Source organism: Heteronotia binoei, chromosome 4 (genome assembly GCF_032191835.1).
Source record: "Heteronotia binoei isolate CCM8104 ecotype False Entrance Well chromosome 4, APGP_CSIRO_Hbin_v1, whole genome shotgun sequence".
Classification (NCBI taxonomy): domain Eukaryota; kingdom Metazoa; phylum Chordata; class Lepidosauria; order Squamata; family Gekkonidae; genus Heteronotia; species Heteronotia binoei.
In genome coordinates, this window is record NC_083226.1 from 166,647,283 (window position 1) to 166,662,735 (window position 15,453).

General features: G+C 43.6%; 1 protein-coding gene across 1 annotated transcript in view; it reads right to left on the reverse strand.

The window, feature by feature from the left end:
* LOC132569775 (tetraspanin-36-like) overlaps positions 1 to 15,453 on the reverse strand; it is a 53,299-nt gene that overhangs the window by 14,133 nt on the left and 23,713 nt on the right. Inside the window, exons 2-3 of the mRNA XM_060236183.1 lie at positions 6,501 to 6,692; positions 532 to 606 (exon numbers count right to left, since the gene is read on the reverse strand). Of these exons, the coding sequence (XP_060092166.1) occupies positions 532 to 606; positions 6,501 to 6,692 (267 nt within the window). The remainder of the gene's footprint in view (positions 1 to 531; positions 607 to 6,500; positions 6,693 to 15,453) is intronic.

The window sequence follows — 15,453 nt, forward strand, 5'->3', positions numbered from 1 at the left end:
CACAACTCGCATCTTTGCTTTTCATTTATGCCTCTTTTATTTTATTTGCAAAGGAATTTTCTACTCCCAGTCTCTTGTAGCCAGCTATAGAGTTTGTGCCATTTCTCTATTGCTATTTTTTTTTTCTGATTTCCCATTCAAACGGGCCGTTAAGATCTCTAACTCAGCTATATTCTCTCTATTAACTCCTCCATGTTTGGCACATTTTTCTGCTTCCAATTTTTACCAAAAAAGGATTCTTGCAGCTGTCATGCCCCACTAAATGTGCACTCTCCTTGTCCACTACCTGCTGTGTTATATTTAATAAAAATAACTCGGGTTTAAATGGTAATATCATACGATTCTGTGATTCTAGTGTAGAATATCAGTTTGGGGACAGGGTTAGCGCAGAATCGCCCATGTGTGTTTTTGTTTCAGGTTGTCACGTGTATGTGTCACAGTAGTTACCTTCTCAGAATCTCCTACCAGCCTTCATAGAGCAAGAGGAAATCACAGAGGTTCAGGATAAACGATATGGACATTTCTACCCACCTTTGCTCTATAAATGAATCCAAGGGCAAAAGCTGACACCTCAGCAATGAAGATCAGCAGGATAATGAACAAGAACTGAAAAAGGAGGAAGAGAGAGACAGCTCAGACAACCGGAACATAAAAGCTTGAACACTTCTGGATTTAAGAACGCAAGAGAAGTCATGTTGGATCAGGCCAATGGCTCATCGGCCCAACACTCCGTGTCATGCAGTGGCTAAAACCCTGATGCCATCAGGAGGTCCCCTAGTGGGGCTGGAACTCCAGAAGCCCTCCCACTGTTGCCCCCCAAGCACCAAGAATACAGAGCATCATTGCCCCAGACAAAACGTTCCATCTCTACCTTGTGACTAATAGCCACTCATGGACCTCTGCTCTTAAGAACATAAGAGAAGCCATATTGGATCAGGCCAATGGCCCATCCAGTCCAACACTGTGTCATATAGTGGCCAAAACCCAGGTGCCATCAGGAGGTCCACTGGCAGGGCCAGAACTCCAGAAGCCCTCCCACTGTTGCCCCCCCCCCTGCACCAAGAATACAGAGTATCACTGCTCCAGATAAGAGTGTTCCATCTATACCTGATGGCTAATAGCCACTCATGGACCTCTGAAGAACATAAGGGAAGCCATGTTGGATCAGGCCAATGGCCCATCCAATCCAACACTCTGTGTCACACAGTGGCCAAAACCCAGGTGCCATCAGGAGGTCCACCAGCAGGGCCAGAACTCCACAAGCCCTCCCACTGTCGGCCCCCAAGCACCAAGAACACAGACTTGTACACGACGAAAGGAAAGGGAACTATGTCCTACAGAAAACCCACCCAGATATTGGAGCATACCATTTAACACTCTGCACTACAAATGGTTCGGCTGGTCTGGGACTGGATTTTTGCTCCTTCAAGGTGCATTTTCAGGCCTACTCCCTGGGCCAGCCTATCCGGAGATAATTCTTCATCAAGGATCCCCCATCTTCCTGACTATGCTGATCTTACATTAAGAGGTCTTCTTGTTCTCTCAAAAAGCTATGAACCACGCAGGGGTAAAAGTCAAGGCTAGGACAACCCTGGAAGCACTCAGTAACTGGTTCATCTCTTCTGGGAGAAGACGCTGGGATGCATTCAGATAACAAAAGGCTGGGGAACCAGACTGCTTGAGGTGGTATCATTTTAGTCCAGGGGTGTCAAACATGCAGACCAGGCACCGAATCTGGCCCCTGGAGGGCTCCTATCAGCCCCCCCCCCCCCGAGCAACTGGCTGTCATCTGCTTCCTTCTCCCTCTCTCTTGCTTTGCTCTGCATCACAGCTTGCTTTGCCAGGCTTGCTCAATCACACAGGAGCTACAAAGCAGCTGTTGGCTGAGGCTTCTCCCTTGGGGAGGAAGGGGGCTGAAGGGAGAGCTTGCTTTGCCAGGCTCTTTCAATCGCACAGCAGAGCTACTGAGCCAAGCCTCTCTTTCTTCTATTGGCTGAGGCTCCTCTCCCTCCTGGTCCCCTGGGGGCAGGACGGAAAGAGCCAGAGCTTCCTTTGCCCAGTTCCTTGGATCCCATGGGAGAAATACAAAGAGAGCACTGTTAAGACCAACAAGTGCTAATGTTTTGAGCATGTTTTATTTTAAAGTTTTGTTTTTCAAAAAAATACTTATGTTTCCCTGTATCCTTTATAAAGTTTATATCTCTGTTACCTGGCACTACATTTTATGATGCGCATGGTCCGGCCTGAAAAGGCCTCACTTGTGTCAGATCTGGCCCTCATAAGAAGAAGAAGATGATATTGGATTTATATCCAGCCCTCCACTCCGAAGAGTCTCAGAGCGGCTCACAATCTCCTTTCCCTTCCTCCCCCACAACAGACACCCTGTGAGGTGGGTGGGGCTGAGAGGGCTCTCACAGCAGCTGCCCTTTCAAAGACAACCTCTGCCAGAGCTATGGCTGACCCAAGGCCATGCCAGCAGGTGCAAGTGGAGGAGGGGGGGATCAAACCCGGTTCTCCCAGATAAGAGTCCGCACACTAAACCACTACACCAAATGAGATCAACATGCCTGATTTAACCTGTTCTGGAACCTCACAGGTTTCGGCTAACGGATATGGCCCAGGGACTAAGGGATTTCTACAGGGGGGTTAGGGGAGTCAATGAGGTTGGAGCAGGGACCCCCAACCTGGTGCCCTTGGGCACCCACGGCACCCCATGACCTCACTCCTTCTTGGGGTAGTCCCTCAGGTGGCATACTCCACCCCCACCCCCATGACAGCCATTTTCTAGTTCCGCCCACCATCCTCTGTCACAATTCCAAATTGTCCAAATCAGCCAGTATCATAATGCCCCTGTATAAATCGATGGTGCGGTCTCATTTGGAGCACTGTGTGCAGTTCTGGTCGCCGCACCTCAAAAAGGATATTATAGCATTGGAGAAAGTTCAGAAAAGGGCAACTAGATTGATTAAAGGGCTGGAACACCTTCCCTATGAAGAAAGGTTGAAACGCTTGGGACTCTTTAGCTTGGAGAAACGTCGACTGAGGGGTGACATGATAGAGGTTTACAAGATAATGCATGGGACGGAGAAAGTAGAGAAAGAAGTACTTTTCTCCCTTTCTCACAATACGAGAACTCGTGGGCATTCGATGAAATTGCTGAGCAGACAGGTTAAAACGGATAAAAGGAAGTACTTCTTCACCCAAAGGGTGATTAACATGTGGAATTCACTGCCACAGGAGGTGGTGGCGGCCACAAGCATGGCCACCTTCAAGAGGGGGTTAGATAAAAATATGGAGCAGAGGTCCATCAGTGGCTATTAGCCACAGTGTGTGTGTGTGTGTATATATATATATATTTGGCCGCTGTGTGACACAGAATGTTGGACTGGATGGGCCATTGGCCTGATCTAACATGGCTTCTCTTATGTTCTTATGTTCAAAGGGGACTGTAGGCTGAAAAAGGTTGGGGACACCTGGGTTAGAGTCAGGCCTTGAATTCAGCAGGAGCTCACAGGAGTGCAGCTCCTGAACCTTTCTGACGGTCCCCCTCCTCCTCCCCACCTACCCTGCCCACTGAATAGTAGGTGCAGCGGCAAAACAATCCCTGGATTAGGGATTAGGAGAGCAGGCAGCCAGCCCAACCACCAGGGGCTTTGCCCTGCCCCCAGCAGCCCCCATTAATCCCTGGAGAATCCCACGCCACCCTTTCTCCACTTCTTATGTGATTTTGGGTGGCGGGTGGCTTGCTGGCCTTTTGACTGGGGGGCGGCAGCCAAGGAGAGCCCCAGGTGAGCGAGGCCTGCTTGGACTGGCTGGATCTCTGGCCAGCCCAAGTAGGCCTCGCTTGCCCAGGGTTCTCCTTTCTTGCGTTGGGTTGCTTTTGGCTGTTGGGGGGCTGGTGGCATATGCTAATGAGTTATGCTTAATGGACTCCACCACCTATTTTTCTACAAAACGACCCCTGGTTAGAGTGTTGGATGGGGATTAGGGGAAGACCCAGGTTCAAATCCTCAGTTGCCACAAAACTTATTAGGTGAATATTGGGTGAATATAAGGTGACCCATTCCCCCTCAGCCTAACCCACCTTTACCCTCCTGGAGCAGTAGTCGAACCAGAACTGTGTGTCGTTGTTACTCTCTGGGTCCTTTTGTTCCCAGGGGCTCAACTGGGAAGGGGAGGAGGGCTCCACAACCCAGTCTTCCTCCTCCCCAGTTTTCTGCTCTTTAGCCCGGGAACTCCCTTCCTTCTCTGCAAGCTTTTCGACACACGGCAGACGGCCCTGCCACAGGTCATGCCTGCGATGGTTTAAACAGACCCTGGCAGACATCGCATTTGCAGCTCTCTCTCTCTCAGCTGCATGGGAGGGTCTGTCACCCTCCTGCCATGGCACTGGGTAACCAACCCTGCCCACAGACTGTTGCATCAGTGGCCGGTTGCCTCAGCGACAACCTGGCTCAAGAGGGAAGGTGGTGGTGAAGGCTGGTGCAGTCCTGGGTAGGGTAAAGGCCCTGGAATGCTGATTCGACCCTCAAGGGTGCTGGGAGGGGGAAAGGAAGGAAGGGAGCATCAGGCACACTACTTTGAGCTCCTTGGAAGGCTGATGAAAATAACAGTAAATTAGAATCACAGAGCTGGAAGGGGCCAAACAGACCATTTAGTCCAACCCCTTGGAGAGCCAGTTTGCTGTAGTGGTTAAGTGTGCAGACTCCTATCTGGGAGAACCAGGTTTGATGCCCCACTCCTCCACTTGCACCTGCTGGAATGGCCTTGGGTCAGCCATCGCTCTCACAGAACTCTCCTTAAAAGGGCAGTTTCTGGGAAAGCCCTCTCAGCCCCACCCACCTCACAGGGTGTCTGTTGTAGGGGGGGAGAAGATATAGGAGATTGTAAGCCGCTCTGATTCAGAGAGAACAGCAGGGTATAAATCTGCAGTTTTCTTCTTCTTGCTCCATGCAGGATCACCCTAAAGCAGGGTATCGAACTCATTTGTTATGAGGGCCAGATCTCACAGAAATGAGACCTTGTTGGGCCGAGCCATGTTGGGCCAGGCCATATGCGTACCTATTTAAGATTAGGTAGCAGAGATATAAACTTTATAAGGAACACAGAGAAACACATTGAAAGAATTTTTAAGCAAGCTGTGACACAGAATGGAGCAAGAGAGAGGGAGAAGAACATATAAGAACATAAGAGAAGCCATGTTGGATCAGGCCAATGGCCCATCCAGTCCAACACTCTGTGTCACACAGTGGCAAAAAATTTTATATATACACACACACTGTGGCTAATAGCCACTGATGGATCTCTTCTCCATATTTTTATCTAAACCCCTCTTGAAGGTGGCTATGCTTGTGGCCGCCACCACCTCCTGTGGCAAGCAGACTTGCTCACGGGCCTGATAAGAGCTCTCCGGGTGCCCGATCCGGCCGTTGGGCTGCATTTTTGACACCCCTGGTCTACACAGTGCAGCCTCTTGAAGAAGATCCAAAGATCATCCTACAGGGGGACAGCTGAAGGACTGGTAGTAAGGTTGCCAAGCCCCAGTTGGGAGCAAGAAATCCCCTGGTTTGGTATTATATCCCATGGAAACAGGTTTTCATAGGGTATAATGGAGAATAAATCCATGGGTATCTGGGGCTCTAGAGGGGGCTGTTTTTTTGAGGCACCAAATTTTCAGCACAGCATCTGGTGCCTCTTCTAAAAAAGAAAAAAAAAACCCCGATTTTCAAAAAAGATTGGACCAGGGGGTCCAATTCTATGCGCCCCCAAAGAAGGTGCCCCTATCCTTCATTATTACCAACGAAGGAAAAGCGTTTAAAAGGCGCATTGTCCCTTTAAATGCGATGGCCAGAACTCCCTTTGGTGTTCAGTCATGCTCATCTCACAACCCTGCTCCTGGCTCCACCCCCAAAGTCCTCCAGATATTTCCAGAGTCGGACTTGACAACACTAGGAGGAGGAGGAGGAAGAAGAAGACCCCGCCTTTCTCTCGGAATCAAAGTCTCAGAGGGAGTTACAATCTCCTTTATCTCCTTCCCCCACAACAGACACCCTGTGAGGTGGATGGGGCTGAGAGAGCTCTGACAGAAGCTGCCCTTTCAGGGACAGCTCCTATGAAAGCTATGGCTGACCCAAGGCCATTCCAGCAGCTGCAAGTGGAGGAGTGGGGAATCAAAGATTCCCCACGCACTTACACCAAACTGGTTCTCCCTAGCCATTCTAGGGACTTCCCACTTTTGCAAACTGTGTCCTTGCCTGTCTCCTTGTCGCCTCTTCCGGAGACTTCCTACTCCTGCAGAGCTTCCTGTCGCTCTTTGTTCCTCTCCCAGCAGTTCGCCTGGTTAGCTGAGGCTTTCTCTCTGTGTGTTCTCTAACAGCTTGCTCTTCTTTAAATACACCGACTTGTTTTTCTCTAAACCTTCAGGGCTCCACTTCCCTTTCACATTTAAACTTTGCCAACAAAAAAAACGGGGAATTTCCAAGGGCGGATGAAGTACTTACAACTCCCAGCCCGATCCGGGACTCTCGAAGGGTGGCGCAGCATCCAATCAGCCCAATGATGAACATCACCACGGCAACGCAAATGATAATGACAGCTGGCAGGAGGACATACTGGTCCTCATTGAAGGGGTCGTAGGTCTTGGAGGTGTTAAGAACGTAGCTGCCAACGTAAGCGAGTCCAGCTCCAGCAGCCTGAAAACGTAAAACAAAACACAACATGTTGGTTAGGGTTGTCAGCCTCCAGGTGCTAGCCAACAAAACACAAGGCACCAAGGTCTCTAAGCCAGGGGGGTCAAACTCATTTGTCACAAGGGCCAGATCTGACATAAATAAGACCAGGCCATGTGTGTACCTATTTAAAATTAGGTAGCAGAGACATAAACTTTATAAAGGACACAAAAACAATTAAAATAAAACATGCTTAAAACATTAACACTCATTGGTCTTAAAGGTGCTTTCTTTGTATCTCTCCCATGGGATCCAGGAAACTAGGCAAAGGAAGCTCTGGCTCTTTCCTTCCTTCCCGAAAGGACCAGGAGGAGGGAGGAGTCTCAGCCAATAGAAGGAAGAGAGGCTTGGCTTAGTGGCTCTGCTGTGCGATTGAGAGAGCCTGGCAAAGCCAGCTTTGCTTCCCCCCCTTCCTCCCCAAGGGAGGAGCCTCAGCCAATGGAGAAAATAGGGGTTTTGCTCTGTAGCTTCTGTGCAATTGAGCAAGCTATGCAGAAGGAAGCAAGAGAGAGGGAGAAGAAAGCAGATGATAGCCAGTTGCTCAGGGGCCTGATAGGAGCTCTTCGGGGGCCTAATTCAGCCCCCAGGCCACATGCTCTAAGCCAGGGGTGGGGAACCTTTTTTCTGCCAAGGGCCATTTGTATATTTATAACATCATTCACGGGCCATACAAAATTATCAGTGCTCCTTTGAGGGAGGACAATTCAGGCCAGCAAAATTAATGCAAATAATTGTTTTTCTATTTGAAGTCATGTGGGGAGAGCCTAATTTGGCACGCACACCCACCCACCCAACCCACCGCCCTAGGCAAATATCTAGGTCCAGGGCTTTTTTTGGTAGAAAAAGCCGAGCAGGAACTCATTAGCATATTAGACCACATCCCCTAATATTAGCATGTTAGGTCACACACTCATTAGCATATTAGGCCACACCACCTGGGATAATCAAGTGCAAATTGAACTGGTGGTAGCTGGGTAATAAAGGAAAATAAAGAAAGGGGGGGAAGAAAGGAGAATAAAGGGAAAGAAATAAATGGGAGAAAGGGAAATAAACAAATGGGGAGAAGAAAGGGAAAGAAAGGGAAATACAGGGGGGAAGAAAGGGAAATAAAGAAATGGGGGGAATAAAATGGAAATAAAGGGAAATAAAGAAAGGTGGGGAAGAAATTGAAAGAAATGGAAATAAAGAAATGGGAGGAAGAAAGGGTAATAAAGGCTTGGCCCAGCAATCCCTGAGGGCCACACCAAGTGGTATCGAGGGCCGTAAACGGCCCTCGGGACAGACATTCCCCACCCCTGCTCTAAGCAGAGCAAAACAATAATAAGACCATGTAGTTTACAAATACAAAGAGCATACAAGTATATTATATAGGATGATATAACACGGGGATGTCAAACTCATTTGTTATGAGGGCCTGATCTGACATAAATGAGACCTTGTCAGGCCAGGCCACATGTGTCATAAAATGTAATTCCAGGTAGTGGAGATATAAACTTTATAAAGGACACAAACACAAGTAAATATTTTTTAAAAACTTAAAATAAAATATCCTTAAAACATTAGCACTCTAGCAATATTTTGTTTAACTGACACCTCTTGGTCTGAATTATCACATCGAAATCTGGAGGCAATGTGTGTACTATAGCAATCTTGAGTATGCTGTTCAGGTGTTACCCTAAAGTGAACTAGAGCTGCTCCAGCCCCAAATCTCCAGGACACTTCCAGCCTTGAACTGTAGTTGGGAGAGCTGTTATTATTCCAGGAGATCTCCAGCCCCCGTCCCCAGAGGTTGGCAAACCCCAGAAGGAAGCAGGAATAGGGGAGAGGCTATGGGGCTTTCAGAAGGGGAAAGAGGAAACCGTGGGAGAGGGGGAAGTGAGAGGCCTCCCACAAGTCCTTGTGGGTTCCCACTTGTCTAAATCTAACAGCAAAGACTCCTAGTAAGCCAACATGAAAGGAAAGAGGTTGAGGAGGTTTGGTGGTGTCCAGCTCAAATGCCTGTTAGAAACCACATTGTTGGTGGGGCTGGCTTACATCTATTTGGACTGGGGAAAGAGCGGAATCTTTTTCCCCAAAGAAATCTGGTTGGAGAAGAACACTTCACAGTATTTTTTTTTCCACCATTTTATTTATATTTACACAAAGCATATTACATAAACACATTAGACAAATTGAGGTTGCTTGTGGATTATACTATCATAAAGCATTCATACATCCTTGTTACATTGCCTAAGTACTGTTTCCATGGCTTATATTATCATAATCTCTTAGAAACTCTTCCCTCTAGTTATCTCTTTTTATTAACCCAATCACAGAATTTTCCCCATTTCTTAATTGCATCAGATCTAGATAAACCTCTTATCATATTAGACAAGATATCCATTTCAGCGACATTTAGAATTTTTTGTATTAAGTCATCCCTTTGAGGTATATCTTTCTGTCTCCAGACTTTCGCAAATAAAATTCTAGCAGCCGTTATAATATAAACTGTGATGTATTCATCTTCTCGCGGAATATTATCTCTAACCAAGGATAGGAGCATTATCTCTGCTTTGAATTGTATATTTGCTTTTAATATCTCCCTTAATAGATTATAAACCATAACCCAATACCTTTTTGCTCGATCACATGTCCACCAACAATGAAAAAACGTACCTATCTTTACCTCACATTTCCAGCACTTCGGTGACACCATAGACTTAAATTTACTCAACTGAGACGGTGTGAAGTGCCATCTGTGGAACATTTTAAAAAAGTTCTCTCTAAAATTAACCGGTTTAATTATTTTATGATTATTTTTCCATAAGGTGGCCCATTGTTCTATCGTAATATTTTTCTCTAAGTTCTTAGCCCACCTTATCATTGCCTCCTTAACGACTTCATCTTCTAAGTCCATTTGTGACAGATAGTTATATACCCTTTTGATTGTTTTTTGTGGGCCTGACAGTAATAATTTATCAAAGTCAAAGTTCTTCCTTGTAAATCCTGAGATTTTATCTCTATTATATTTTACAGTAATCAGCACCATTATCCACCAATCTATCTTCACTCCCTGCATATCTAGCTCCTCCTTATTTTTTAATTTATCCGTATCATCCAAGAGATCACTGTATCTAATTGGGTTTGTAGTCTTCCATAATTGAGGCTGCACAGAAGCTTCTTCGGGTGAAATCCATCTGGGAGTCTTCCCCCCATATATCTTATTTTTAATCTTGAACCAGCCTTCCAAAAGAGACTTCTGTATCAAATGGTTTTTAAAATAAGTCTGAGGTTTCCCTAGATACCAGAGATTTGCATGCCAACCGGCTTGGAGGTCAAAACCTTCTATCGCTAATATACACTTATTCTCTAAAAGTATCCATTCTTTTAGCCATAGGGTTCTACAAGCTAAATGATATACCTCCAGGTCTGGGAGAGCCAAGCCTCCATTTTGCTTCTTGTCCAGTAAAATTTTCCATCTGATTCTGGGTTTCTTACCCTGCCAAATAAAAGATCTAAACTGCTGAGTGATCTTGACAAAAAACGGCTTTCTAACAGCGAAACATACCATTTGTAGCAGAAATAAAATCTTAGGCAATATACACATCTTAATCAAAGCGGCCCTTCCCATAAGAGATAATCCTAAATTATTCCACTTTTTGATCGACATTTGCGTGTCTTTTAGAAGCGGTATGAAGTTATTTTCATATATGGTACTACATCTGTTTGATAGAAGTACACCTAAATATTTTATTTTTTGTTCTAATTTACAGCCCATCTTATTCTCGAGTTCATGAGATGCTAGAGTCGACATATTTTTCGTTAGAATTTTTGATTTCTGTTTGTTTACCTTTAAACCTGCTACCTTACCATAGTCAATTAATTCTTTCAGGGCCTCCTCAGCTGACTCTAAAGGATCTTGCAGAATTAAGGCCATATCATCTGCGTATGTCAAGACTTTATATTCCTCTCCTTTCGCCTTAACTCCTTTAATTTTAGCATTTGCCCGGATCGTATTATTTAAAACTTCCAAAGATAATATAAATAAAAGGGGGGATAGCGGACAGCCCTGTCTCGTGCCTTTCTCAAGTATTATCTCATCCGTTAAATTTCCGTTGACCACTATCCTAGCTGACTGTTTATCATAAATCGCTTGAATATTTTTCACAAAATCCCCTCCACAATCCATTTTCTTAAAAATTTCAAACAAAAAATTCCAATCAAGATTATCAAACGCTTTTTCTGCGTCAATAAAAATAAAGGCAACCTGCTTATCTCTACATAAGTCCAGATATTCCATAATGTTAGCAAGAATACGAATATTTGTTCGTATACATCTGGATGGTAGAAAACCCGTTTGATCCGGATGAATTATGTTGTTTAAAATCTTTTTCAGCCTGTTTGCTAAAATTAACGAATAGATTTTATAATCCACGTTCAATAAAGATATTGGACGATAGCATCTAATATCATCTGGTTGTCCGTCAGGTTTAGGTATAAGCGTCACATTACTAAGTCTCCAGGAATCAGGTAATTTTGCAGAATGCCAGACCTCTTGAGTTAAATTTTTAAAATGGTTAATTAACAGATCTTTAAAGGTAATGTAATATTCTGCAGGAATGCCGTCTGGGCCTGCCGCTTTGTTTTTCTTTAGTTTAGACCAGGCTTCTTCTATTTCAAACATGGCAATTGGTTCATTTAGAATTTTTATTTTATCTTCCGGTATCTTCATCAAAAGTTCCGGAAGGTCTGTTATTTACTTATGCCAACTCCAGATTCAGAATAGACTCCACTTTCAAATCAGAGGAATTTATTAGTAAATATACAAAAGACTGGCAAAGAAAGGTGTGGTCAAAAAATCCTAAAGAAAGGGAGGAGAGAAATACACAGAATGAGGCTGCCCAACACTCAAAGGAACGGGAGGAGGGAGAAGTAGGCCAAGAAGAGGAAAGCTCATATAGAGAAACCAGGTCACAGAAAAAGAAGAAAACCCAGTGGACAGAGTGATAAGAATAACAAAATAAACTGTAATAAATGAAATGAAGAAATTTCAGTAAATATAAATGGCCTAAACTCGCCCCAGAAAAGGAAACGTGTTTTCCACCAACTTAAAAAAGTTAGGGCAGATGTAATTTGTATACAAGAAACCCATATAAAAAAGAGGGATGAACATTTGTTAATCAATAAAGGATTAGGAAAAGCTATATGTACCTCGGAGGAGAGGGGAAAAAAAAGAGGATTAGTAACATATATTCAGGGTGATATTCACGCGGAACTAATCTTTGAAGGGAAGGATGCGCGTTTTCAGGGTATAGAAATTGTTAGTCAACAAGGAAAATTTCTTCTAATAAATGTTTATGCACCCAATGACTCACAGGGCACATTTTATAGAGATCTATGGTATAAGGTGAGAAACTGTGAATATGAGAACATATGTATAACAGGTGATTTCAATGCAGTAAATGATCCACATCTAGACAGAAGTCCACGGATTAATGGCAAAAAGAAGAATAAAAGGAAAGGAAGTCTTACTTTTCCCCAAAATTTTGTCGAATTGGCTGAAGATTATGGTTTGGTAGATATTTGGCGTATTTTAAATCCAAATAGACGGGACTATACTTATTTCTCAAATAGGCACAATTCCTGGTCAAGGATTGACATGATGTGGATTTCAGTGGGCATGGTCAAAACAGTGCAGGAGGTAGAAATTCTCCCCTCAACTTTTGCGGATCACTGTCCTGTTATTTGTGTAATGAAAAGTAACCAGAGGAAATCTGGATGGAGAATGTACCATAATTTGACGAAAAATAAGAAGTTTGTTGAATTTATACAGAAAGAAATGACCTTTTTTTTTCAAGTGAATACACATGATGAGTTGTCCCACACGACAGTGTGGGAAACGAGCAAGGCGTTTTTCAGAGGACTGGTCATTAACTTTTTAGCGAATAAGAGACGGGAAGAGGCTAGAGTAAGGGCAGAGCTGACTGATTTAATTAAACAAAAGGAATCTCAGCTAAAGGTTAATCCCTTACAAAAGGAAATTAAAGAGGAAGTTAGGAATCTAAAACATAAACTCCATTTAGCTATGCTGGAGGAAATGGAAAGGAAAATAGTGTATTCTAAGCAACAATATTTTGACAACGCAAATAAGCCAGGAAAATGGCTAGCTTATAGAATTAGGAAGGAAAAGGAAAAAAAAATAATTAAAGTGTTAAAAGATAAAGAAGGAAGACCAAAATCCCGACCGGAAGATTTAAAGACAATAATAAAAGATTTTTATACAGATTTGTATAAAAAGGTCGACATACCTAAGGAAGATCAGGAGGCCTATCTAGCCAAAAACACTTCACAGTATTGACGGGACCACGGAGGAGAAACTAAGCCACAACAAAGTAAAAATTCTCCGTGTAAAACACAATTCTGATTTGTTATGAATAATAGGTATCAAAATACAAAAAGAGTATCAACAGTACACAGCATCTCAGTCATGCACAAAGTTAAAACCTCATAAGCTCCTACTGTCCTTATCGTGGCTCAAAGCCATGATATTATATTCAGTGCAATGTTTGAGAAAAAGGTCCAACAGAGAACCCGTCCGCTTACAAGCCATTTCGGATCTCTAATCCTTCTTCTAGGAACCCATCTTGTATGTTATGTGTAATTTCCTAGGTCCAGTAGTGCCAAAAATTATTCAGTCATCAACCACATCAGTCCAGAATTCCCACCTTTCTCTCATTTTTATGCATAATAGCGGGAACGCCATAGATAATACATTCCTTGTCAGCAAAACAAGATGAATGGAGCATTGTGGAACTTATGAGGTTTTACCTTTGTGCATGATTTAGATGCTGTGTACTGTTGTTACACTTTTTGTATTTTGATATCTATTATTCATAACAAGTCAGAATTGTGTTTTACATGGAGAGTTTTTACTTTGTTGTGGAGAACAACACTTGGGTGAAGACAGTGAATGGAAGGGGTTAAAAATGAATTTAATTCTCTTTATTAAGCCCCACTCTATATTTTAAAAGCATTCAGGGGCTGCTCAAAATAAGTTTTTGAAACCCATTTATTGCAATAGCGTTCAACGAAAGCCAAACAGCAGTTAAAGAGATAAACTGGGTTGACCCAAGCGTACTCAAACTTTGTATAGCAGCAACACAAAAAAGTACCCCCCACCAAAAATAAAATATTCATACCTCATATACCTTTGGGAAGGGACGGTGGCTCAGTGGTAGAGCATCTGCTTGGGAAGCAGAAGGTCCCAGGTTCAATCCCTGGCATCTCCAACTAAAAAGGGTCCAGGCAAATAGGTGTGAAAATCCTCAGCTTGAGACCCTGGAGAGCTGCTGCCAGTCTGAGAAGACAATACTGACTTTGATGGACCAAAGGTCTGATTCAGTATAAGGCAGCTTCATATGTACATATGTTCACATCCCTTCAGAAAAAACCTGGTCCCTTATATATCCTTTCCCCAAGACCTGAATACTGAACTAATCCTTGTGGATAGATACAGGTGGGCAGCTGTGCTGGTCTAAAGCAGTAGAACAAAATTTGAGTGCAGAGGCACCTTTAAGACCAACAAAAGTTTATTCAGTTGACATTTATTCAATTGGTCTCAAACTGCCTGTTTTCCCTCTGAAGTGTAAATCTCCTCTAACTAGATTATCTTCGGACACCTTTTATCTCTTTTTTGTTATCCCTTCATGGTCTCACTCCCTTTTTGCAGCACAAACATACCTGGCCCTCTTCCCTGGCGGACCAGTTTATGATTCCTCCTCCCAGGTTCATCAAGGTAAAGTATATTACCTTCAGGATGTCCATTAGATGGTACCAGCCATCTGTTTCACATATACAGGATGTGATCCAGTGGCAGACTGGATCTAAAATATTGGTTGCCAGGAGACAAAGGGGGCCACCCACAGCTATAAGGCTTTCATTTAATTTTTATAAGAAATAAATACAATTTTAAAAAAAATACATAAGTGGGAAAAAGGTACAATTAAAACTTTTGTGAAATAAAGGTATACATATATTTTTAGTAATTACAGTGTACATATATTGTACATTTTACTGGCAGTATGTAGTAGATATTAAATGCAAATACAAATTGCATTTTCTCCAGGGGAGCTGATCTCTGCCAGCCGGAGATGAGCTATAAAAGTGGGAGATCTCCAGGCCCCACCTGGAGGCTGGCAACCCTAAATACAATATAAATTTAAGTTGCATTACAGTAATAATATTGGAACTTCTATTATATTTTCAAGGACATTAACATTTTTAATATATTGTGTAATGTTTAAAGAGTCCCATTTGCCATCGGGCAAGCTGATATCCCAGCCAGATGTGACCCCAATCAGGGTGTGATTACAAATACTGATAAGAGTTTGGGAACCTCTGATCTCAGTCTTTGTTCTGAGACTTCACACCAGAGGTGGCCAAACTTGCTTTAACCTAAGAGCCACACAGAATAAATGTCAGATGTTTGAGAGCCACAAGACATGGATGTCAGATGTTTGAGAGTCACAAGATAAGGAAGGAAGGAAGGAAGGAAGGAAGGAAGGAAGGAAGGAAGGAAGGAAGGAAGGAAGGAAGGAAGGAAGGAAGGAAGGAAGGAAGGAAGGAAGGAAGGAAGGAAGGAAGGAAGGGAGGGAGGGAGGGAAGAAGAAAGGAAGATGGGGAGGTGGAGATAGAAAGAAAGCAACTTTAACTTTAAATGCATTTTCAAGCCCCCAGCTGGCTTGGC